General features: G+C 43.1%; 1 protein-coding gene across 1 annotated transcript in view; it reads left to right on the top strand.

Annotated features, from left to right (window-relative positions):
• ACO2 (aconitase 2) overlaps window positions 1–25269 on the top strand; it is a 1318356-nt gene that overhangs the window by 807619 nt on the left and 485468 nt on the right. The window contains exon 14 of the mRNA XM_044075713.1: window positions 20439–20543. Within this exon, the coding sequence (XP_043931648.1) occupies window positions 20439–20543 (105 nt within the window). The remainder of the gene's footprint in view (window positions 1–20438; window positions 20544–25269) is intronic.

The raw sequence follows: 25269 nt of genomic DNA, 5'->3' as shown, positions 1-25269 counted from the left end.
GGACCAAGACTATTCCTTCTCTCCTTATGACGATTCTGATGCTGAGGACTCTATTCCCTCAGCTTCCCCTCCAGAAGATTACTCTTTTGGGGAAACTTTACACACTATGAGGGAACATTTTTACTGGGAAAGTCAGGATTACTCTGATTCCAAGAAAAGGCTCAGAGTTTCTTTTACTCCCCCAGCACAGGCCTCTAGCCATCCCTCCTGTTTTGGACATTGTGGATGATGTCTATTTAGAATCCAGTTTCAAACCTGACTCTCTGCCTCCTGCCCCGGCTAAGCCTGACTGATACTACAGAGTACCTGATTCCCACAAATTTCTTTACAAAAGCCCAGTAGCTGACCCAGAGACCATCTCCCAGGGTCCCAAGGGGGCTAAGGCTTCCATGGCTAAAAATCCAGTACCTTCTGAAAGGGATTCAAGAGCACTAGACAGATGGGGGAAAAAGGTTTACACCTCAGCCACTTTAGCTATGAGAGCTCTAAACTGTCAATTTCATATGCTTAAGTATCAGCAATTTCTGATCTCTCAGTTAAAACAAAAGATAACCACCCTCCCTCAACAATCTGAATTGAAAGTAGTACAGGATTTGTTGCACGCCACCGAGCAGGTGGGCAAACATACCTTACAATGTGGGTTTGATTCTTTGGAGGCCTCCTGCAGAACAGCTGTCACTGGATCAGTTATACGTAGGCATGCCTGGTTAAAGGAACAAAGTCTGTCTGATCATATTAAAGCAAAACTACTAGATGCTCCCTTACAGCAGGATGTTCTTTTTGGTGTTAAAGCAGAAGAAGTTTTAAAGAAAATGGAAGATAAGGCAAAATCAATGCAGACAGTCAAAGATTTTCTACAGGTACAGCCCCCTCGCTTCAGCAGAAACTGGCCAACAAAAAAATTGGTCCTTTCCAGCCACTGACAGGCCTCAGAGGGGTAAATACAGACGCCCAAGGGGCAGAGGACAACTACAAGCTCAGTATAAACCTCGCCAATGGGGCACTCCAACCCAGAAGGGAGGAGAAGACAGGTCTCAACCCACCAGAAGGCAAACTCAATGACTTGCACCTCAGCTGGCCAAGCAAAGCTCTTTTGTCAGCCCTCCTGGGGGGAAAACTAGCACTATTTGCACACAACTGGCACATGGTCACAAAGGACAAATGGGTCCTAGACATAATTTTATGAGGGTACAGATTCCACTTTCACACCTTGCCAATAAAAAGAGGAATGCCAAACCTGCCACAAAATCAAAGGGCAGAGGCTCAAAAACAAATTGCAGCTCTCATGGCCATGAGAGCCATTCAAAGGGTACCAACTCAAGAACAAGGGCAAGGATTTTACTCAAGACTCTTCCTAGTACCCAGAAAAAAAGCTTGGAGACCAATTCTGGACCTTTCAATTCTAAACACTTACAAGTTCCCAAATTCAAGATGCTAACACTACAGCAGCTACTTCCCATGTTGGGCAAGGAAGCATGGCTGGTAACGTTGGACCTCAAGAAGGCATACCTGCATGTCCCTATCAGACAAAGTTACAGAAGATACCTCCGTTTCATTGCAGGTTCAACCCATTATCAATTCTCTGCACTGCCCTTTGGCTTATCTACTGCGCCCAGAGTATTCACAAAATGCCTGGCACCAGTAATTGCATACTGCAGACATAGAGGAATTCAAACATATCCATACCTGGACGACTGCCTCATCCAAGCAGAAAAAAAATACATTCTCTTACAATATCTGGCATTTGTCAAACACCTTCTAAGTTGCCTAGGGTACACAGTAAAAGAAAAGAAATCAAAACTAGTGCCCTCACAAAACATAATATTCCTGGGTGCCAGCTTGAATACAACGGCCCAAATGGCTTATCTCACGCCAGACAATCAACAACAGCTGACTCAGTATTTCAAAATAATGGCAACAAAGACCCAACTCCCTGCAAGAAAAATTCTGCAGGCCTTGGGATTCATGGCATCTTGCATACTACTAATACCATTTGCAAAACTGCATATGAGGAAATTACAATGGTACCTGAAAAGCGTATGGACTCGGCACAGCCACAGCTTGGAAACAATGATGCCACTCATTCCCTGCCTTCAACATGAGTTTCTATGGTGGGCACAGGCATGTCACGTCAACAAGGGTCAGCCTTTCACCTTACCCACAGCCAGGCAAACTATGACAAAAGATGCATCAGACTATGCCTGGGGAGCACACATGACAGGACAATGCATTCAGGGCAAATGGACTACAGATCAAAGGCATCTGCATATCAATCAAAAACAAATGCTAGCAGTACAGAATGCCCTGACGGCTTTCAAGGACCTCTTACACCCAGGACAACTAATAAAGACTGACAATACCACAGTAATGTGGTACATAAACAAGCAAGGGGGGACGCATTCATACCCTCTATGCAGGCAAGCAATGACCTTGTGGAACACTGCAATGTTTTACCAGGTTCAATTACAAGCACAATTCCTGCCAGGAAAGAAAAACACATTCTCAGACTACCTAAGCAGAAACATCATGGATCCACACGAGTGGAAACTAGATCCACAAGTATTTGCAATGATAGCTCAAAAATGGGGATGCCCAGACATAGATCTGTTTGCAAGCCCCCAAAACTACCAACTTCAAAAATTTTGCACAAGGACGTTCTATCCACAAGCTTGGAAAGTGGACGCCCTCTCATTCAGTTGGAAAACATCAACAGTGTATGCCTTTCCTCCACTGCCTCTTCTAGCAAAGGTACTTCTGAAAGTCAGATTAGAGAGGACACAAATGATACTCATTGCACCAGACTGGCCACGCCAGCATTGGTATCCAATTCTAAGGAACATGGCCCACGGCCCACCATGGATTTTACCACAGATTCCTCACCTGCTCACCCAGCAAGACAATCAGATTCTACACAGCCAGCTTAAGACTTTAAACCTGGCTGCATGGCAAATTACCTAAACAACTAGCCAACACCTCTATCCAAAGCTGTTATGGATGTCATTCTGGAGGCCAGGAGGCAGAGCACCAGGAAAACCTATTCAGACAAATGGAAAAGATTTTGCACCTGGAACCAGGCTAAAGGCCAAAATCCCCTTGAACCAAACATTCCTCAGACTTTACAAAATTTAACTGAGATGTTGCACAAAGGACTTTCCTTTTCATCTATTAAGATCCACGCCTCAGCAATTTCAGCTCATTACAACATGGATCCTCCTTTATTCTCACATCCACTCCTAAGACAGTACCTCAGAGGGGCTAAGAACATAAGACCGCCAAGGAGAGCACCAACACCTACTTGGGATCTCAACTTTATTCTGGAAAAGCTTACACTGCTGCCCTTTGAACCAGCTTTTTCAGCTGATTTAAAATTTCTTTCATGGAAAACTGCCCTGCTACTAGCAATAACCGCAGCTAGAAGAGTCTGCGCTACAGGCACTAGTGGCAGTGTGGAGCCTTTCCTCATTTTTCATCAAGACAGAGTCTCTCTATGGACTAGCCCTTCCTTTATGCCAAAGGTGGTATCCAGTGTGGCCCTAAACCAAGCCATTCATTTGCCCACCTTTTTCCAAAATCCCCAGAACAAAGGAGAAAGACTCCTGCACTCTTTGGATATTCATAGGCAATTACGTTACTACTTGGATAAAACTAAGGCTTTCAGAAAATCTGACCAGCTCTTTGTAGCCTATGCTACAGGATCACAAGGAAAAGCTATCTCAAAACAGACCATTTCTAAATGGATAGGGCATTGCATACGTTTTTGCTACACGCATCATGGGAAACCGGTACCTGCTAACATTAGGTCCCACTCCTCCAGGGCTACAGCTACATCAGCAGCCTTACTCAGGGGAGTGCCAACCAAGGATATTCTGGAAGCTGCAACTTGGAGTTCACTGCACACCTTCACCAAGTGCCATCACTTACCTCTATATTCTAAGACTAGAGCTGGTTTTGCCACTGCAGTTTTGCAGGGCCTACTAGCTTCTTCTAACCCTGTTTAACTCCACCTCCCATCCTTAGCTTTGGGATTCAACCCAAGTGTGATGACTGCAGCAGGCTAACACGATGAACATAGTACAGTTTTGTACCTACCATAAATGTAGATGTTTGAGTGTTCACCCTGCTGCAGTCCAGGTTACCCTCCCTCCATCCCCTCTGAACTAGCTGAACTTATCTATACCACTCTATCCTATACAACCTCTGTGGTGTATTTGCTTGTGCTTAAAGGTATTGTTTTATTTTTATCTAGCTATATATATATATATATATATATATATATATATATATATATATATTGCCTACCTATTGGGGGCACCTGACGTCTGGGGCAAGAAAAACTGAAGAAAATGGTATCTGATGCCTCTTGTATACCCCTGGCACACTGACGTCAGGGAAGAAGCAACAGCAACCGACGCCAGACCAGGACCTTGGAACTCGGGCCGACTGCAGGACCACCTGACGGCAGGATAACCCAAGTGTGATGACTGCAGCAGGGTGAACACTCTAACATCTACATTTATGGTAGGTACAAAACTGTACTTTTTTGGACCTAAGGTGTCTGTTCGGATGGTACATGGTCAGTATGGAGGAGAGGGAAGGGCAGGTTTCCGGGGAGTAGATGGGCTTGTGGGCTGTAGTTAATTGTAAGAATATGAGATAGTGTGGAGATTCTAGCCAATTTAGTTGATGCAGAGAGGAACAGTGATGGGTAGAATATTTTACATTTATAGCAAATTTAGCAATTTAGTTGTAGCAAAGGTCTAGTTTTGTTCCCAAGGAGGACTGTAGATTTGTCAGGATGGGGGCACCATATAGAAGTGTTGGAATCAGGAAAGTTGAGGCCAGAGCCTTTTTTTGCAGTGAGACTAAGAAAATAGTTGTGCCTATACAGGGCACTGTGAAGTGGAAGGATAAATGCTTTATTCTGGATAATCAGTTACACAGGATTATTGAATGGACCTGCTTAGGAGGATGCTGATAGAATATGCAGTGGAGGAGGCTGAGAGTTGTAAGTATTCCGCGGGTAAGTTATGTAGTGGAGGAGACTGCTTTGCAAGTATTCTGCGGGTAAGTTATCAGGGGAGTTGGTGCAGGGTTTTAGTTTGTAAATAAGTATTTTGATAGTGGAGGTGGGTATGGATGTTGGTGTGAAAGAAGGTAGAGGATTTGTAGGTGAGAGCACAGATGGGGAGTACCTGCCGTGTCAGCCTTAATAGGTGGGAAGGTTTGTTTTTTTTTTTATGGTGACTATTAAGTATGTATAAAAGAGGGAGGCTATCTCAGAGGGTGTTTTTTCTGAGTTTGGACATGGGTGGGTGGTGGTTCCAGAGTGGAGTAGGGAGTTGATTGCTCCCCAGTAAGCACTTAGCCTGATTGCAAAGTTTATATTGATTAAAGTTAAACAATTTATTTTTTGTCCAGCTGTCCAGGCTTTGTCCCTAGAGGACATAACTTGCTTTGTGGATTTTGTAAGTCAGGTACCGGGTAACAAGTATGTTGTTATATTAGGCTGCAAGACAATCTTTTAAAGGAGGGAACTTGAGTGTAAGTGAGGAACTTGAGCTCCCAAGTCGTTAGGTCTTTAATACATATACATATGAAATACGGGAGATGGAAGGGTTTTCACTAGAGTTTGTCAGTTTGTTATGTATTAGTCCTTACAAGTGGAATTATGCAGTCATACCTCTCAAACTGGAAGCTTCAAAAATCTGAACAAGGCCCATGAAAAATGGGTTTAAATCTGTATGCTGATTAACATAAAATTTGCATACATAATTGTGTAACCCGGCCACTCCAATGGGATTGTGGGTTACAAGCTTTCAAACGCAAACTGAAGAACAGACGACCAAAATATGGCAACAGAGTCCCCCTGCAGCCATTCCAATGTCCCAATGTCCTGGCTATTTCGCCCCATTTGCCTTAAACACTAATTTGCATACTGCTTTACTTCTACAGTGATTGTTTGGATTTTATTTTTACATTTTATAGCACAATGCATAAACATTAATAGACATATGCTAAACAAAGCAATACTGTCTTAGAATGAAAATAGACTTAGCATTAAAACCTGTCTGTCCTTGAAACTCACGTTCATGGAAACAGCATTGTAATCCACACCACAGCCAAAGAAAATGCATCTGGCCAGTGGTGGATAAAGATTACCTTTGGGCTGTTTTTAAATCTTAAGCCCCTTGCACACAAAACAAGAATACATGTGTTGTTGATGCACCTTCCTGATTTTATTAAATTATATTCCTTGTACAATAGAGCACACTTGTTAGAATGCATTTTAAATTTATTGTTTGAACATTTTTCCAGTAGGCAGTGAAACAAAATGCATGAACCAATAATGACAAAACTGCCCAATTCAGAACATTTGCATCATAAGTCTACTTCCACATTTCTGACTGGCATGAGTCTGTCACTAATTCAGATGACATCACTGACTGTCTTCTGAAGCCTCTCTCACTCACTGCAATTCTAACACCATTTCTAGCCTGTCCTCCTCCTGAGTAGTGGATTCTGAATCCCAAGCCAAGTGGCTTTGCTGCTCTGCCCTTCCATGTTGTCTCCTGGATGCACAGTATGTCCTGCCTCCTCCTTACCATTATGTCATCCTCTTCCCAGCTGCATCCTGTCAGTGAACATACACTGAGCATAGCAATCCTTAGTTCATATTTGACAGGTTGATTGTTTATGTCCAGGTTTTGCTCAACAGGGCTATTTCAGGTAACCCAGTCTGGGCAACTGGACACCAGCTAGCCAGTAGCTTACTGACCCAGTGCTGGTGGGCACACAATGGCCAGTATGGCCACATACATCCCTCCCATTGTTAGCATGGGTCCCAGGCATAGCTCGGAGTAGGCCGGGTCCTCAAACCACTTATCACTGGCAAATACACATGCTTATTTGGTGAAATTAGTTAACAAAACCAAATTAGCTAGAGCTATACTTTACACTGTCGAGTGGCTAGTCCTGCCATGGCATGCAGTCTATGATCCATGTTCTTCTATCTTGAGGATAATGCACACCAAAGTAGATGCCTAAATTAGTTGGGCTGTGCAACTCTTCCTCCATATGACACCATCTAGAGACTGTGCTACTGTCCACAACTCCATTCTTTGGTGAGTTTGAGAAGGAAACACACAGCATTTGTTTTGGAAGTGGGAGGAACCCCACAAAGAGACATGGAGAGCATACCAACTCCTTACAGGCATTGGAGTGAGGTCAGGATCAAACCTTGAACCTTGTGCAGGGGAGGCAAAGACCTTAACCATTATGCCAGCTAGTCAACATTCACGATATCCCTTTCCATAAGAGACAAGGGTGTTAACTCTGGGTTGAATTTGTGGTTTCCCATCCATTCATCCAGATAACATCTGAGTAGAGTAAGGAAAGCACTTTGCTTTATGTGGAGAGGAAGACTATTTTAAAGAAGTGGTATTCACTGTGATATACATCTTCCCTATAACATGTTCTATTTATTTTGTAAAAGAAATTAAGATCACTTGAGTGGGTATTTGTCATCAGTGGACTTGCAGATGTATGATAGATCTGACAGGATAGTGTCTGTTGAGGCTGTGTACACAATATAGAAATCACTCCTCAGTAGCCTGTATGATATTCAGAACAAGGCTTCTCAAAAATTGGGTCTACCAGAAATGTACTGCAATGTTCAACTTGTACACAAAGTGCAAACAGCAGATTATGAAAGAACACTTGTCTGAAATTGCTTTTGTATGCAGGGGGACAGGGTGGCTGCCCTTATCTCTTGCTGCTAATGTTATAATAATCTCTAATATAGTCAGTACTAAGAGAAAATGAAAATTGCATGAAAAATATTTCACTTTCCTTTGGTTTCTTAGACAAAATAATCAAAAGTAAGTGCTTACATCTGTCTTGTTCATAAATTGGGAGAAATGGCTACCCAATAAACTTTATTAGGGTCGGTGATTTATCTCTTGATTTTTTACCAATTCTCACTGAAACAAAAATGGAACAGCTTACAAACTGCAGAATCTTTTTAAAGAAGTTATGTTTTGCTTCTCCAATGTACTATCATTGTGATATGGCCCGAGTAGCATCTGAAAAGGATCTTGTACCAGCCCACTTATCCAGTTATTAAACTATAAATAAATAGGCAAATGAATATGTGCCAGCAACTCTCAGCATTTTCCCTGCTTCTTTTAACATGTTATAGTGAATCCTATCAGAAAATGCCTAATGTGGAAAACCGTGGTTGGCTTATTAGTTCATTTTCTTCCAGATCTGTACTGAATTATTCTGGCTCTTTTCTTTGTCCTTCTGTCTGAGTTGTGAATATATGAAAGTACTACACATCAATCTTGGCAACCATATGGATTTATTAGTATAAATCATGTCTCGCCTAGCTGAAACATGAAATATCAAAACTAAAATGCAACTGCAAGTGTTTCTGCTGCTTGAACTGTTTTAAACTGTTTAAAGTTGTTTTTGCACCTGCACTTTTAAAGTTTGTCCTGTTTGTTGCATTTACCTGTTGAGGCTACACACTCGGGTGCGCTAGCCTGTGTTACATATTTATTGCATTTTCCCGCTGTTTGTTGCAAAAAAAGAAAGAAAAAAAAATATCCTTGTTTCCTGTCTTTCCTGACCTAGAGTAGTCCAAATACAGGCTTTGCTGTATTCTGGACTTTTGGAAAGTTCCTGTGTTGCCCATTTCCTTTCTTGGATAAAGGGAGGCTTCTTAGTTCACCAGTGGCAGTGGGGAGCTTAGAGCAGCCTATCTATCCTTGGAGGAGTGTTCCCAGCACAAGAATCTGGTAGTCTATTGGCCGTTTTGGGCCAATTTCTAGCTCTTTCAAGACCCTTGTTTAAAACCCGCTTTAGTATGGCTTTTCGTGATTTTGCACATAGCGCAGCATCGGGCAGCGCTGCTTAATTGAGTTTAAACCATTCTTGGCTCCATAAAATCTGCTCTTCACTTTTTCCCTTAGAACTGATCTAGTTCTCATAATAAACACCCTATTCCTACTCTAAAGTGTGGCACTTGCTCACTAAAGCAATTATATATGTCAGCACTAAACAATTAAAAGCACTACACCCTCACAAACTCCCCTTGAGAGTACCTTGTTCCCCATTGGCCCTTTTTTCAATTATAAAGGAATTCCCAATACTATTCTAGCATGTCCAAAGGTCAGTTGTCAATCTCCTCTCCGGTCCAGCTGGTGAATTTGCGAATCTTGAGGCAATGTTACAACTGCCTCATGTACACAGACAACCCTCTCCTCCTCCCAACAAATTCCAGCACATGTGAGAGATGCAACCATATAGCCAAACTGGAGGCTAAGCTCTCTCAACTCAGTACTGGCGTAACCAGTCAGGAGGAGAAGGAAACCACACTCACTGCAATTCCAGTCTCACATAGACCTACCACGACAGCAAACCAAACACATAAACACACAAAAACATACTCGGAGGCTCTAAATAAAAATCTGCCTAAGCAGCAGAAACCTCCAAAGCAGACACCCAAGCAACCGCTACCCCAAAACAAAACACGTGCAACACATATCTCACCAAAGCCAGTGTGCCGAACAGTCACAGCTCTTAAGGCTAAGCACACCTGATACACTTGTAATAGGTGACTCTATCGTCAGGCACACTGAAGTCCCACTCACCAGGCTGAACAAGGAGAAGGTCACGGTGAGCTCCCTGTCGGGTGCTAGGATCCGCCACATAACACAAGCACTCGGGTCACTCCAAGCAAGTACAAATATGACTCATTGTCCATGCTGGTGTGAATGACCTGAGATGTACCTCCCTGGACTACATGAAAAGAGACATAGAGGAGCTCTCTGAGCATGTAGCCCAGGCCGGTATGACCCTGACCTTGAGTAGCATCTTACCCTCACCAAGAATGATGCCACAGTATGAAGACAAGATGATCAATTTCAACAATTGGCTTAAGTATTGGTGTCATTCAAAGGGGATCCAATGCCTGTCAGCCTGGGATGACATGCTAGACAAGCCACGATGCTTCGCTAGGGACGGCTTGCACCTGTCACCCCTGGGCTTTCGGATATTGGCAAAGGCTTTTGCCATCCCCATAGTGCCTTTTTTAGGCAAGGCTCAAAAGACAAACCCACCTCCATAGGTATCACAAGGGATAAGAAACTAAGAGTAATGCTACTCAACGCCAGACGTCTTAACCTCAAAATGCACGCACTCGAAACTCTCCTTAGCATGGAGAAAATCAATATCTGTGCAGTAACAGAAACCTGGTTCAAGGCTCCCGAGAGCACCCCAGCACTGCCAGGTTATATCTCATACCATGCTTTTCGGCCCCAAAATTTGGACCGAACCACAAAAGGAGGGGGAGTATCCATATTCGTCAGAGATGCCCACACCTCCAGGTTGGTGGTACAGCACGAAGCATCAGAGACTATCCATGTGCAACTAACAGTGGGTAAAACTGCCTTCCAGTTTATAGCCTGCTACAGACCACCCTCCCAAACCCAGGCACCCCACTCGGCCTTCCTGAGAACACTGGAAAATATGAAGGTCTCTCCAAACACCATTATATCTGGCGACTTCAGCTATCCAAACATAGACTGGGAGCATTACTCTAGCTCCAACACCCTAGCCCAAAGGTTCCTAGAATTTATAAACTCAAATGCTATGGAACAAGTTGTTACCACTCCCACAAGAGGGGAAAACATACTGGACCTGATCATCACCAACATGGGGACTCTATGCTCCAGACCAGAAGTGTATCCCTCACTGGTAAGATCAGACCATAAACTAATCTCACTGGATATTCACATCCCGACCGCACCCCCTGTCCAGAAAACCACAGTGAAAAACATCTCTAAAGCAAATTTCACACTCCTCAAAACCGAGGTGGAATCCTTCAAAGCCTCCAGGCCTATGGAAAATACGGCCCAGACCGCAGAATCCTTTATAAATGCATTCTATGAACACCTTCAGGAATGCATGGATCATGCAATCCCAAATAAAACCAAGACACAATCCTCCAAAAGCAGTCGTCCTCTCTGGTGGACCCCGCCATAAAAAAACTATACAATAGAAGGAGGAAGCTACTTACATAATAGAGCAAAATCCCAAAAAGAGAAGGCACCTCTGATCAGTATTAGCAAAAAACTACGGGTACTCAAATCGTCTAAGGCCAGCTTAGAGAGAGAAATTGCACAGGACACTAAGGATACTCACAAGGCTTTCTTTAGTTATGTTAGGAACCTGGGTGGGAATTCCCAGATATGCTCAGAATTAGTCCAAAATGACAAAAAATACTCCGAACCCACAGATATTGCCAACATCCTAGCTGACAGGTTCAGCGCAAACTCCCCCCCCCCCCCACCAAAAGGGCAAATATCTATCCCAGCAGTGTGCTGCCCCCCTGACATCTCAGATGCTCAGGTAAGAGCCACCTTCTCCAAAGCAAAAAACTCAGCATCAATGGGACCAGACTGTGTCCCGGGCTGCGTCCTACATGAACTCCAAGAGCTAAACCCAAACATAAAACTACTGTTCAGTCTCAGCCTTACTACAGGATATGTACCCAAAGAGTGGTGTACAGCAACAGTGGTCCCTCTCCACAAAGGTGGTGCCTCAACAGATCCTGGAAACTGTCGCCCCATAAGCCTGACTAGCTTGGTCTGCAAAGCTATGGAAAGGATCATCATAGACCTCATAAATAAAGATATAGGGGACCTACAGACACTGGACCCTACCCAGTTCAGCTTTAAGTGCATATCCTGCCTCTTAAACCTGGTCGATTTCTTTGAAAGAGTCACCAAGGCTATTGACGAGGGGAAGGTGGTCCACACAGCCTACCTGGACCTCGCAAAAGCCTTCGATACAATACCCCACTCTGGCATTATAGATAAGCTCACCAGCTTAATTATAAACCCCTATGTCACTAGATGGGTTGCAAACTGGCTCAAGGACAGAACCCACATGGTTAGAATTGCTAGAGCCATGTCAGACTCCAAACCAATTACAAGTGGTGTCCCACAAGGCTCAGTCCTGGGACCTCTCTTGTTCGGTATATATTTCTCGGAGATACAGGCCAACACGGAAGGACTGTGGCTGACCAAGTTCGCAGATGACTGCAAACTGGGTGCCATAATCGACTCTCCAGCTGACACAAGCATCGTCCAAAAGGGCCTCATAGAAACAGACAACTGGTGCCAGAGCCATGGCCTCAAGCTAAATACCAAAAAGTGTATAGTCATCCCCTTTGGCAAAAACTAAGCGCCCACAAATTACCACATAGGTAGTAATCCATTAAGTACGGAAGAAGTAATTAGGGACCTGGGGACCCAAGTTGATAGCAATTTCTCATTTGACAACCACGTGGCCAAAGTGGTTAGAAAAACATTTTATATAGCCCACCTAATCATGAAGGGTTTCACATCTAGATCAGGGGAGGTCACCGTGCCTCTTTACTCATCCCTCATCAGGCCCATAATTGAGTACAATGCCCCTTTTGGGATGTACCTTACCAGACACCTGCAGCAACTGGAAAGACCCCAAAAGTACCTCACCAAGAGGATCAGAGGGCTCAAACAGATGCCATATGCTGACCGGTTAAAGGAACTCCAGCTCTACTCAGTGGCATACCACCTGCTCAGAGGTGATCTGTGCCTGATGTATAAAGCCACGTCCAACCCGGAATTAATGGACATGCTGCACCTCAGAAAATCCAAATCCCATTGAGCTACGCGCTCGAGAGACTTGAACCTCAGCACTGAAATAAATAGGACATGCTGGAGGAACAGATTCATAATCCAGAGGCTCCCTTCACTCTGGAATAAAATCCCAGTCCAAGTTAGGCAGAGTCCCTCATTGACTCTCTTCAAGAGGAATCTTGATGAGTGGATGGGAGATGGTAGGTTTACCCCGGGTATCACTTCTGTGTCACTGTTAGACAGAGACACTGTATACTAACCTCGAAAAAGGGCATAGCAAAATTAATTTAAAATGGGTGGCGAAAGCCAAACACACTCTGGCTAGTCTTATAAATGCCCTAGGGCAGATAGCCTAGTATGAACCTATGAACTAACAGCAGACCAAAAAGAATTGTAATGAAGACCTTGTCAAACCCTCAAAAGTATTTTCTTTTCTTTTGCAGGGGTAAGCCTTCCCTAGTATGAGATCCCGGACACACATCCCTCATCTATACAAACTGACTTTGTGCAAACTAAAAGAAAAGAATCTACTTTTTTACCTCTTATCAGAGTTCCACAAAAGTGCTTAAACCAGAGACTGTAGTAAATTAGAAGCTCGCTTTCATATGTCAGTATGGTAGTATATTCATACTCCGTTCCATTCTTGTTGGAAGATATTTGCCTCAGTCATTTAACATATTTTCAGTAAGATGATTCATACACGCACACACACCATAAAGAACTAAAACCCACCCGAACGCATAATAAATACATGTTCTTCGTGTTTCACTGTTGCAGTCATAACTGTAGGGTGCTCCTGCCGGCAGGCAGCCCGAGGTCGGCCAGAATCCCAAAGTCTGGGTCTGGCGTCGGCTGTATAAGCTAGTATCCTGACGTCAGTACGCCTTGGTACATAGCCCTCAGCTGACGCCATCTTCTCCAGTCTTTCTTGCCGTGCGGTGGAAAGCAGCTCGCAAAACGTTGGTTGGCGATTTTCGAACAGCGTATTTGGTTGTTGTCGGTCCGAAGTTCTTTCTTCTCAAAGCTAAGTACCCCGTTGGGGAATCTTTTTCTTGTTCCTCCGATGTCAGAAAAAGTTAATAATTGTATAGCGTGTGGGAAACAAATACCCCATAAAGATTTCCACTCTTACTGTCTACCTTGCTTAGGCCCTGACCACGACGTTTCTTGTTGTCGGTTCTGTGCCAGGTTCAACTCTCGTACTATCAAGCGCAGGTACGATTGGGCTTTAAATTATTTTGGCAGACGCTTCAATTATAGAATGTCGTCTGACACTACCGGAGTTCAAAAGAAGCGCAAAGATAAAGACAGGCCTCCGAGGTCCAAACAGGACTCGTTGCAGCTGGAGCCAGCGTCCGGTTCGGCTGTCGTCAGTGAGGAGCTTTTGCAGCCCCTGTCGTCCGCCACTTCTGAACCGATGGCCGATACGGACTCCCATGGGGAGCCATCAAGGCCCACTATTTTAACTGCTGCAGGACCTTCGGACGTCGCTCCTTCAGATGGGTCCGGAACCGCTGTGCAGGTACCGGCTTCTGAGGGGGTTTTCAGGCCTACTCACATCACTATTTCAAAGGCAAAGACAAAGACTCCTGCTAAGTCTAAAGTTCCAGCTCAAGCTGCTTCTGAATCCACTCCCAAGACACAAAAACAATTATTGAGGATGGCTGAAGATTTGCTTACAATGATTAGGGTTCTCACCCCCCTCCTGAGAAAAGGCCTCGACAGGATGTTACTCTGGATTCCTCTGACCAGGCTTCTGTATCTTCTATTTCTTCCTCTGATCAGGACTATTCCTTTCCCCCTTATGAGGATTCGGATGCTGAGGATTCTTTGCCCTCGGCCTCTCCGCCTGAGGATTTTTCTTTTGGGGAAACCTTGCATGAGATGAGGGAACATTTTCATTGGGAAGGACAGGAATATTCTGCTTCCAAAAAGAGGCTTAGAGAATTTCTTCTTCTTCCTCAGCATAGGCCTTTAGCTATCCCTCCTGTCTTGGACATTGTAGATGATGCTTTTACTGAGGCTAATTTGAATCCTGATTCCATGCCTCCTGCTCCTTCTAAGCCTGATAGATTTTATAGGGTTCCTGACTCTCATTTATTTTTATTTAAAACCCTTCATGGATCCTGAAACTATTTCTCAGGGTTCTAAGGCTGCTAAGGTTGCTACTTCTAAAAATCCTATTCCCTCTGAGAAGGATTCTCGTGCTTTAGACAGGTGGGGGAAAAAGGTATATACTTCTGCTACCCTGTCTGTAAGGGCTTTAAATTGCCAGTTTCATATGTTTAAATATCAGCAATTTCTTTTGTCTGTTTTAAAGCAAAAGCTTGCTTCCCTTCCTGCTTGTGCAGAGGATAAGGAACTTCAGGATGTTTTGCATGCTACTGAACAGGTTAACAAGCATAGCTTACATTGTGGTTTTGATGCTTTGGATACTTCTTGCAGGGCTGCTGCCTCTGGTACTGTGATTAGAAGACATGCCTGGCTTCGTGAACAAAGTTTACCTGAACAGGTTAAGGCTAAGTTATTAGATGCCCCCCTGTTCAACAAGATGTTCTTTTTGGTTCTAAGGCTGAGGAAGTTATTAAAAAGATGGAAGAAAAGGCAAAGTCCATGCAGACTGTAAAAGATTTCTTGCAAGTTCAGCCTCCTAGATTTTCCAGGAATTGGCCCTCTAAAAATTGGTCCTTTCCCACGTCTGACAGGCCTCAAAGGGGAAGATATAGACGCTCCAGAGGTCGTGGTCAAGGCCAGACCTCTTACAGATCTAGACAATGGACTGCTTCTTCACCTAGAAGGGGAGAAGACAGATCCCAATCTCAAAGAAAGCAAACTCAATGACTCTCTTGGTTGGGCTTCAGGACCCCTTCACCTGGACGCCCCTCTCGGAGGAAAATTTTTACAGAAATTGGACTCATATTACCCAGGACAGATGGGTATTGGACGTAATTTTAAAAGGTTACAAGTTCCACTTTCACACTTTGCCAAGGACTCACGGTTGGCCAGATCTGCCAAAACTTCAATGGTCAGAGGCCTTAACTCAAGTGGATGCTCTTCTGGCCATGAGAGCCATAGAGCCTGTTCCACTCTCGGAAGTGGGAAAAGGGTTTTATTCAAGGCTGTTTCTGGTTCCCAGAAAACAAAACTCATGGAGACCTATTCTGGACCTTTCTGTGTCAAACACCTTTTTGGAAATTCCAAAGTTCAAGATGCTTACTCTGCAACAGCTAATTCCAATGCTCTCTCAGGACGCCTGGATGGTGACATTGGACTTAAAGGAAGCCTATTTGCATATCCCTATCAGACAAGAACGCAGGAAATTCCTCAGGTTCAAGGCAGGTTCGAGGCACTTTCAATTCTCTGTTCTGCCCTTTGGTTTATCTACTGCCCAGAGTCTTCACCAAGTGCCTGGCACCAGTAGTGGCTTACTGCAGACTTCAGGGGATCCAGATTTACCCCTATTTGGACGACTGCCTTATTCAGGCAGACAGCAAAGATCTTCTGCTTCAACATCTGGACTTTGTTCAACATCTTCTCCTACTACTGGGATTCTCAGTGAACATAAAAGTCACATTTGATCCCTTCTCAACAAATGGTATTATTGGGAGCCCTCTTAAATACAACCTTACAAAGGGCCTACCTCACTCCAGCAAAACAAACTCAGCTGGCTTCTACTTTCAACACCTTGGCAACTCTATCTCAGCTCACTGCAAGGAAATTCCTGCAGGCTCTGGGCTACATGGCTTCCTGCATTCTGTTGATTCCAAACGCAAGGCTTCACATGAGAAAGCTTCAATGGTATCTGAAAAGTGTATGGTCACAGCATTACCACGATCTGGATATTCTGATTCCTCTGATCCCCTGCCTCCAGAAGGAGTTCCTCTGGTGGTCCAGGGCATGCACTTTAAACGAAGGAAAACCTTTTCATCTCCCTCAACCTACTCAAATCCTAACCACGGACGCCTCGGATTATGCTTTGGGAGCACACTTTCTAGACAATTGCCAGCAGGGAACCTGGACAAAGGACCATCTTCACTGGCACATCAATCTGAAGGAAATGTTGGCAGTTCAAAATGCCCTTTTAGCCTTCAAAAAATTTTACAACCAGGGCCTCTGCTAATTCGCACAGACAACACCACGGTCATGTGGTACATCAACAAGCAGGGGGGTTCTCATTCATACCCTCTTTGCAGACTAGCTATGGGTTTATGGGACACAGCTCTAAAGTTGAATCTGCATCTCCAGGCTCAATTCATTCCAGGGAAACAGAATCTCTTAGCAGACAGCCTGAGCAGAAACATTTCAGATCCTCACGAATGGATGCTAGACACCAACTTGTTCAACAGGATTACTGCAGTTTGGGGATGTCCCCAGATAGATCTGTTTGCATCCCATCTCAATCATCAGCTGCCTCGCTTTTGCACCAGGTCCTTCCACAAAATAGCATGGAGAGTGGATGCCCTGTCCTTCAGCTGGAGAAGCCTTTCAGCATATGCCTTCCCTCCTCTTCCTCTACTGCCTCGGGTACTACTGAAGATAAAACAGGACAAGCCCAAGTTCCTCATCTTGATTGCTCCAAATTGGCCTCGACAGTTTTGGTATCCAACCTTAAAGCTCTTGTTCTCGGGGCCTCCTTGGATTCTCCCACTGAACCCTTCGCTTCTGTCCCAGCATCAGGGTCAGTTACTACATTCCAATCTCAAGACCCTTTGCCTGGCAGCTTGGCTCTTCAAAGGAATTTGATTTCCTCTGGTCTTCCCAAACAAGTTTTGGATGTTCTTTTGGAAGCTAGACAGCCTAGCACTAGGAAATCCTATGCCTCTAAATGGAAGAGGTTTTGTATTTGGATGCAGGACCGAGGCTCGGATCCTCTGGTACCTGATCTCTCTTCTATTTTGCTTTACCTTTCGGAACTTTTATCTAAAGGACTTTCCTTTTCTTCCATTAAGATTCATGCTTCTGCTATCTCTGCGCATTTCAGTTCTGATCCTCCTGTTTTTTCACATCCTTTGGTGAAGCAGTTCTTGAGAGGGGCTAAAAATTTGCGGCCTCCAAGGACCCCTCCTGTCCCTGCCTGGGATCTTAGTTATGTTTTAGAAAAACTTACTTTGCCTCCTTTTGAGCCTGCTGCATCTTCAGATATTAAGTTTCTATCCTGGAAGACTGTTCTTTTGTTAGCATTGACCTCTGCCAGAAGGGTCTCAGAGTTGCAAGCTCTCATGGCTGTGGAACCATACCTTATTTTCCATCAGGACAGAGTATCCTTGAGGACCAATCCTACTTTCATGCCTAAGGTGATTTCGAAAGTGGCTTTAAATCAGACAATTCACCTTCCTACTTTCTTTCCAAATCCTCAAAATAAAGGGGAAAGGATTTTGCATTCATTGGATGTGCACAGACAGTTACGATTTTACTTGGACAAGACTAAAGATTTCAGAAACTCTAACCAATTGTTTGTTTCCTTTGCCTCCAGTTCTCTTGGAAAACCTATTTCTAAACAAACTATTTCCAAATGGATTGCTTATGGAATCAGATTTTGTTACACTCATCATGGGAAACAGTTTCCAGGGACCATTAGAAGTCATTCTACTAGATCAGCTGCTACTTCTACAGCTTTCCTCAGAGGAGTCCCTACCAAGGATATCTTGGAAGCTGCCACTTGGAGTTCTGTGCATACTTTTTCCAAGCACTACAATCTCCCCTTGTTTTCTAAGTCTAGGGCAGGCTTTGCCTCTGCTGTCTTGCAGGGTATTCTTGCCTCCCCTTCTTCTATCTAAAGCCTCCTCCCCCTATACACTGCTTTGGGATTCCACCCTACAGTTATGACTGCAACAGTGAAACACGAAGAACATAGTACAGTTGTGTACACCTACCATAAATGTAGATGTTCGAGTGTCTTCACTGTTGCAGTCGGGGTTTCCCTCCCTCCTATCCTCTCTTTTTCTCTTATTTGTGGTGTATTTGTGTTTCCTTGTTGGATTCATTTTTGATTTGTTGGGGACTTCTGACATCTAGGGCAAGAAAGGCTGGAGAAGATGGTGTTGGCTGAGGGCTATGTACCAAGGCGTACTGACGTCAGGATACTAGCTTATACAGCCGACGCCGGACCCAGACTTTGGGATTCTGGCCGACCTCGGGCTGCCTGCCGGCAGGAGCACCCTACAGTTATGACTGCAACAGTGAAGACACTCGAACATCTACATTTATGGTAGGTGTACACAACTGTAACAGCCTCACAGCTTGTTTCCATTCGCGGAACCACCATCTCTGCTTGCAGCTACCGAACCTCCATTCCCTTGCCTCCTACCATGATTCCATTCCCTCATGGCTTGGCTGGAACAGCCGGAAATGCACTCACTGAGCCCTTGATCTCAATTCCGACAAGCTGGCAGGCCGTTTCATGGAGCTGACATAATTGCGCACGTGATGTCAGCTCAAAAAGCTGGAAAAGAAAAAATAAGCTGGGAAATTTGAAAATTAAGGGGTGCCACTCGGGAATTGTGACACCCCATTATTTGGACTACAAAACTCAGTAAAAATTAGTAATTTGGTACAGTTGGGAAGTATGTATACAGTGTGTGTTGGCTTTCCTAGATGTCTGCTGCCATCTAGTGGCTTTTGAAGGGAATAACACCTTAACTAAATTACTAGTTTGCCGGGATATTGGGCTATATTGTAATGGAAAATAACTCTTGCAGTGGAGAGAGTACAAGTTATTGTCCAGAAAGTGACGTGAGGTTTATGCAGAACCACTACCCTTTTAACAAGCTTATAATAACGTTTTTGTATGCATTTGTTTGTTGTAAAAGCCCAGCAAACCTTGTACTGCTGTACAAATGGCAGTCACCATGAAACTACACTGAAAAGCATAGAGGAACTTTTAACAAAGCTGTAAAAAGCTCTGTCACACACATTACTCAGCACAGTGCAAAGCTAATCAGCCAACAGCTCTGGTATGACACCGCTTTTGTGCATCACACATTAGCAGCTTGAACTATGTATTACAAAAAAAAAAAAATTATGACCATTTATGAATTGTCATTGTCTCCAATTATGACCATTTATGAATTGTCATTGTCTCCAGTCATGACCATTTATGAATTGTCATGGTCTCCAGTCATGGCCATTTATGAATTGTCATGGTCTCCAGTCATGGCCATTTATGAATTGTCATGGTCTCCAGTCATGGCCATTTATGAATTGTCATGGTCTCCAGTCATGGCCATTTATGAATTATGGTCTCCAATCATGGCCATTTATGAATTGTCATGGTCTCCAATCATGGCCATTTATGAATTGTTATGGTCTCCAATCATGGCCATTTATGAATTGTCATTGTCTCCAATCATGACCATTTATGAATGGTCATTGTCTCCAATCATGACCATTTATGTATTCTCAGAAAAAAATGTGAGGAGGATTACCTCTCCAGGTGAATTTGTTGATGCTCATTTCTGAAATGTATAAACTTCTGATGAGACTTGGTCATAAGATATCTCTCAGATTTAAGTAATTATGTCACTAACTGTATTAGCATTTATTTCCTGTTCATACACCTTTTCTTTATGAAAAACACAATTCAGATTTCCAGGAGTATCCCTGTGTCTGTTATCCAAATATTTGGATGTGTGGTGGTTGAAGCCTAGCTCAAACTCCTGGATGAGCATAAGTAGAATAGTTTGTGGACATGAACTGATTTGTATAAGTGCATGAAATGAAAGTGGAATTAAATCTTGTATATTTTTTCTTTAGGGATGGCTACTATATGTAATATGGGAGCTGAAATTGGTGCCACAACGTCAGTCTTCCCATACAACCACAGAATGAAGTCTTATCTTGAAAAGACTGGACGAGCAGGTATAGTGCTTTTTTTTTCTCTTCAGTGAAAACTGTGTTGCTTAGTTTTGAACACATTTGGAAAGGGAAATACTATTCCATGTTTGCAAGGTAAATATCTCCTTTACCTCTGAAAATACGCAGAGAGATGTTTGTAAGGGTTAGGGTTTTTGTGAACTGTTTTGAACAGCATACATGACAATGCAGCATGATATTGCACTTTGGCTAAAATTATACATTAGTATTATCTCCAAAATGGGTATAATGCAAGAGCTTCTTTTTAACCAAGAGGTCAATGCTATTGCCATATCAGCACCTGCAGGCAGTAACTGTTAAAGCCACTTAACTTTGTAATTCTGTACCATTCCAAAAGTAGTAGAAAGGCATTAAGCAATCAGATGTATAAAAGGCATCAAAAACACTGAGAATGTGATGCTGTGTATATTGTATATATTTATACATTGGACATTAGGACCCTGATGGATACACTTTGAATAGTAAATGAACTATCCAGACATGGTCTTTTTAAGAAAAATATCGGACATATTGCTGAGAAGTGTGAAAATGCATTAATTTAAAAATCTATGCAAGAGACCCAGTGACTACAGAGGTAGTAGGGTTAGGACATTCCAGAGGAGGCCAGCAATTGAAGGGTTTGTAGCAGAAGCATTATATAAGGTGAAAGGAACATAAATCTCAGAAAGGGGGAGGAGAAAATGAGACTTTCAGGTATTATGTGAAGCGCATTAAATTTCAAATCATTTTACTAGAACAGGAGAAGACTTGAGGGGTAATGTGAGAGCATTTTTAATGCTGACAGTTTTTTAGGCTTGAAGCAGACAGGTGCAAGAGAGACTCTGAAGGTAATAAGGCTTGAGGTTTGCCATCCTAACACTTCATTGTCAATCGCTGTTGCTTTTGCCTCTATTCTCTTCTTAGGACACAAGGTAAGTAAATTGAGAAGGTCCTTCATAAGTACCCAGTCTTAGGTACAAGATACCACTGTTTGATAGCATTTCCTTTTGCAGCTATCCTTGAGCACATTGCTAGGAAGGGAGAAGCAAATCTTTGGATCTTTTGCTCATTGCTGTGCAACTGTAGTCTATAGGCAGTCTTCTTTCACCTTTCCCTGAACAGTGGATTTGTTAGCAAAACATTCTCCCAGCTTGTATTGCATCTGTTTTGTGGCTTTTTTTACTTCATTGCCACCAGTGGACTTTGAAAAGCTGTACTGTGTATGGTGCTGGTTGACCAGAATGGTATGAGGGAAGGTTCTTCACTGAAGAGTGCGGTCTTCATTTACTCTGCACAGGAGTTGGCCCTGGTTCCTTTCCATTTCTTTCCATTTGCATTGTATAAACCATCTGCCTGGCAGGCATTTCAGTCTTCTGGTGTTTCTGAGAGTACTTTTCTTGTTTGAGAGTACCTTTTTCTTGTTCCTGTCTGAGTAGCTCTAAGGAGTGCAAAACTTCCAGTAAAATTTCTGTAAGGAGGGCTTTGTCTTCTCTCTCAAACTATATTTGAAAGACTTAATGTGAAATTGAAAAGGGGAAGTGAATTTCTGTTTGTTCATCCCTCCTTAGGTGTACCCTTCCTTTTGGAGAGGCATTTAGGAAGTCCATTTTATAGTCCATCCCTCCCAAAGAAACATGTTGCTTTTGTGGAGCAGGAAGGTGTTGAGGCTTGGTTACATTCTGTTTGAAAACTGCTTTTAGTGGTTTTGCTGTGCTCACTTGTGAACACTAGATTCAGTGGTGGGAAGGGAATGCTTGCTTTTAAGAATGCTGGGCACCTTACAGGCTTCCATCTGTGTACATGTTCAGCTGAGATAGCACATTACTTGTCTGTGAGGGATCTTTTTTAACATCTTTATTGAATTATTATGATAATTCAATAAAGGCGTTAAATATCCCTCACATAGATTAGTAATGTGCTATCTCAGCTGAACACAAGCTGCAGTGGTGCAGCAGTAGCATTGTCTCTTCACAGCAAGAGGTTCTCCCGTTCGATTCTCTGCTGGAGTGCCTTCTGTGTGGAGTCTCCATGTCCTCCCCGTGGTCGAGTGGCATTCAAAAGACATACGTGAATTGGTGTGCCTTCGTTAAAGGTTGGGCGTCGAGCTGGCACCGTAAAAATCTACTGCCAATCATTAGCGGACCGGAGTTCCGTTGTGGCGACCCTTAACCAGGAAAAGCTGAATGAAGAACAACATTTAATTATCACTTGTGGCATAGGCAAATCTACATTTATACAAATGTAATCAAACTGCATTAACAAATTAACGTTAAAAAAATTATGCTTTCCATGTATTGCTATTATATTTCATATGACCTAAGCAACATTACATGTATGTGAGGGAGTTTCAAGCAATTTCCTTCACTTGGCATATGTCATAGATGCTCAGGCATTTAGCCACTCTTCTATTTGACAGGAGTGTAAGGTCATATATAGACATGAAAAAGTGAACTAAACTTCAATTGCCTTGGCTTTAGGATTGTTCATGCACTCTTTGGCCCAATTTCATGTTATTAATGGACTGTACCTTTGATTTCTTCTCATCAGAGTTCCTGGACCAAATGAATGAAAAAAAACCTGCATATCTGCCAATGCCTCCAGAGTAACAATTTGTGATGTGGGTTTATCTTTAATGCTGTAGATACTGTAGCCAGAGCTGCTGCTGCCTCCTCTATCTTCCCACTAGATGGCATTTCTGCAGTTACAGCACATTTTGGGGGTAATGTCTTATTTGGTAACTTTATTCAAAAAAAATTATGGAATGTCTGCATAAGATAGGAATGGTCTGGTCTATGGTTGAGGACATGCAAGTCTACTACTAGGCACTATAGTTTGGCCTGTCACAGAATTGCCTAAGTGCTGTCAAGGGCCTAGACGGCTCTGAGCCCCTTCCTTTCTCCCCCAAGCCCTCTTAATTTTTGGACACATTTACCCCTAGCAGTCCAGACCAACCTTTTTAAACGACTAGAGAGAGGTATAAGGATGAGATTTCATCAGATATTAGTCAGTAAAGCAAAAATGAGCTGTAGTGCATGCCTGTACATTTCCTCCATGCAAAGACACAAACATTGTAGAGGAGGCATTGCACTGGTTGTGCTCCCATATTCTCCCTCTGATAGTTATACTGAGGAATTTCAGTATTAAACTGTCCACTGACGTCTGTCATCTCACAGTTTCATTAAGATCATTACCTCAACAACCCATTGATTGCACACTTGACTGGATACTCATTTCCAGCCTCAAAAGCATAGGTCACACTGATATCCTGTCAAATATTTTAATTTCTCCTATCCCATCACTAAACTTGTGGACACTGCTTGTTTATTTGAGCTTTATATGGCCTCTGAGAATGAATCCTTAAACATCTCCAGATAGACTTTCCATTTATTTTTCCTTTTAATGATCTTCCTCCTTTCAGTTCTGTGTTCCTGAATTTCCCAGATGTTGAAACAGGAAGCATATATATGCCAGCTTGAAATAAAGAAAATGATTCCACTAAGGTGATGTGGGATAAAAACCAGACTCTACTGAAATGTTTGTGTTAAATGAAATAAGGTCGGGAAAGTCATTCACCACACTGTCATATTTTAGTCAACATCAGCATGCAAAGTGTTCTGGGAGTTGGCAGGCCAATTTGTGCACCTGTGTCAGAGCTCTTCTCCACGTCATTTCCCCTCAGCATGAAGCTGCAATTGCTGAATGATCTTGTTACTTTTAGGATTCAGTTTAGCTGGCAATGACCTATGAATCAATCTGTCCAAAAGGCCATTAGCAGTCTAGCCAGTGCAATTTTTATAACATCTGTCCATGAGGCGCAGAGGAGCGAAGCAAAGAATGAATGTACAGATCCCTAGTCACTTGTTTTTATTTAAGGAGAGTTAGGAACCTGGTTTGATATGAAGAACAAGTTTATTCCATAGGTAGGGAATTCTGTGTGGAGAGAGATCCTGCATCTGTGTTTTTTTTTTTTTTATGTAGATTTAGGTGTCTAGAGTCTTGACACCATGAGTTTGACGGTTAAGCCCTTTTGAAGATTATGGGAGTCTCCTGGTGTAAACTGATGAATGCTTAGTTTGTAGTTATCAGCTGGTCAGCTAGAGACCATTTGTGAACTTTGAGTAGATGCCAAAGAGTTATGGTCCCAGCAAGTAACCCAGAGAGGAGCCACTGGTGAGTCTCCTAGAGGAGCCTGTGCCACCATTCCTGACTGGAATTTGCCCTTTAAGCCATTTGGCTGCCCTACGAGTTATGTAGGGGTTTATATTCAGCTGGGCTAGTTGTATTTTTCAGGATGGAGAGCTCTGATAGCACTTGTCACAGCATGGATTCTGGCTCTGGAAAGACAACTAACAAATCAGCCTGTTTATCTAGCCTGATGAGAATGTCCGTGTGCTTGACATTAGCAACCTATTACATGGATATTACCTTGAGTAGGTGCTGTCTCTATGGATTTTTAGAGCTTAAGATAAACACCCTTTTGACTCCTGGGTATATGTACACTAGCTACGAAACTGAATGGTGAAAGTGGGATATTTGTGTGATCTAATGGCCAGGGCTTTTTAGCCTGTTGTGTAGGAGATTATAGTAGTGTTCTTTTACACTTCACCAAGTTACACTGAAGTCAAGTGCACTATGCTGCAGGTAGGTTTGTGTGGTGCTTACCAGATTGAAGTTGAGGTAGCTTCCAGATTTCACAAATTTAATCCGTGTAAGGCAGTAACGAGAGCCTTTC

This window comes from Protopterus annectens, chromosome 1.part1 (genome assembly GCF_019279795.1).
Source record: "Protopterus annectens isolate FY-2018-M chromosome 1.part1, PAN1.0, whole genome shotgun sequence".
NCBI lineage: Eukaryota > Metazoa > Chordata > Ceratodontiformes > Protopteridae > Protopterus > Protopterus annectens.
Note: the sequence above shows the minus strand (reverse complement) of the source record. Positions and strands in the feature narration are given on the sequence as shown.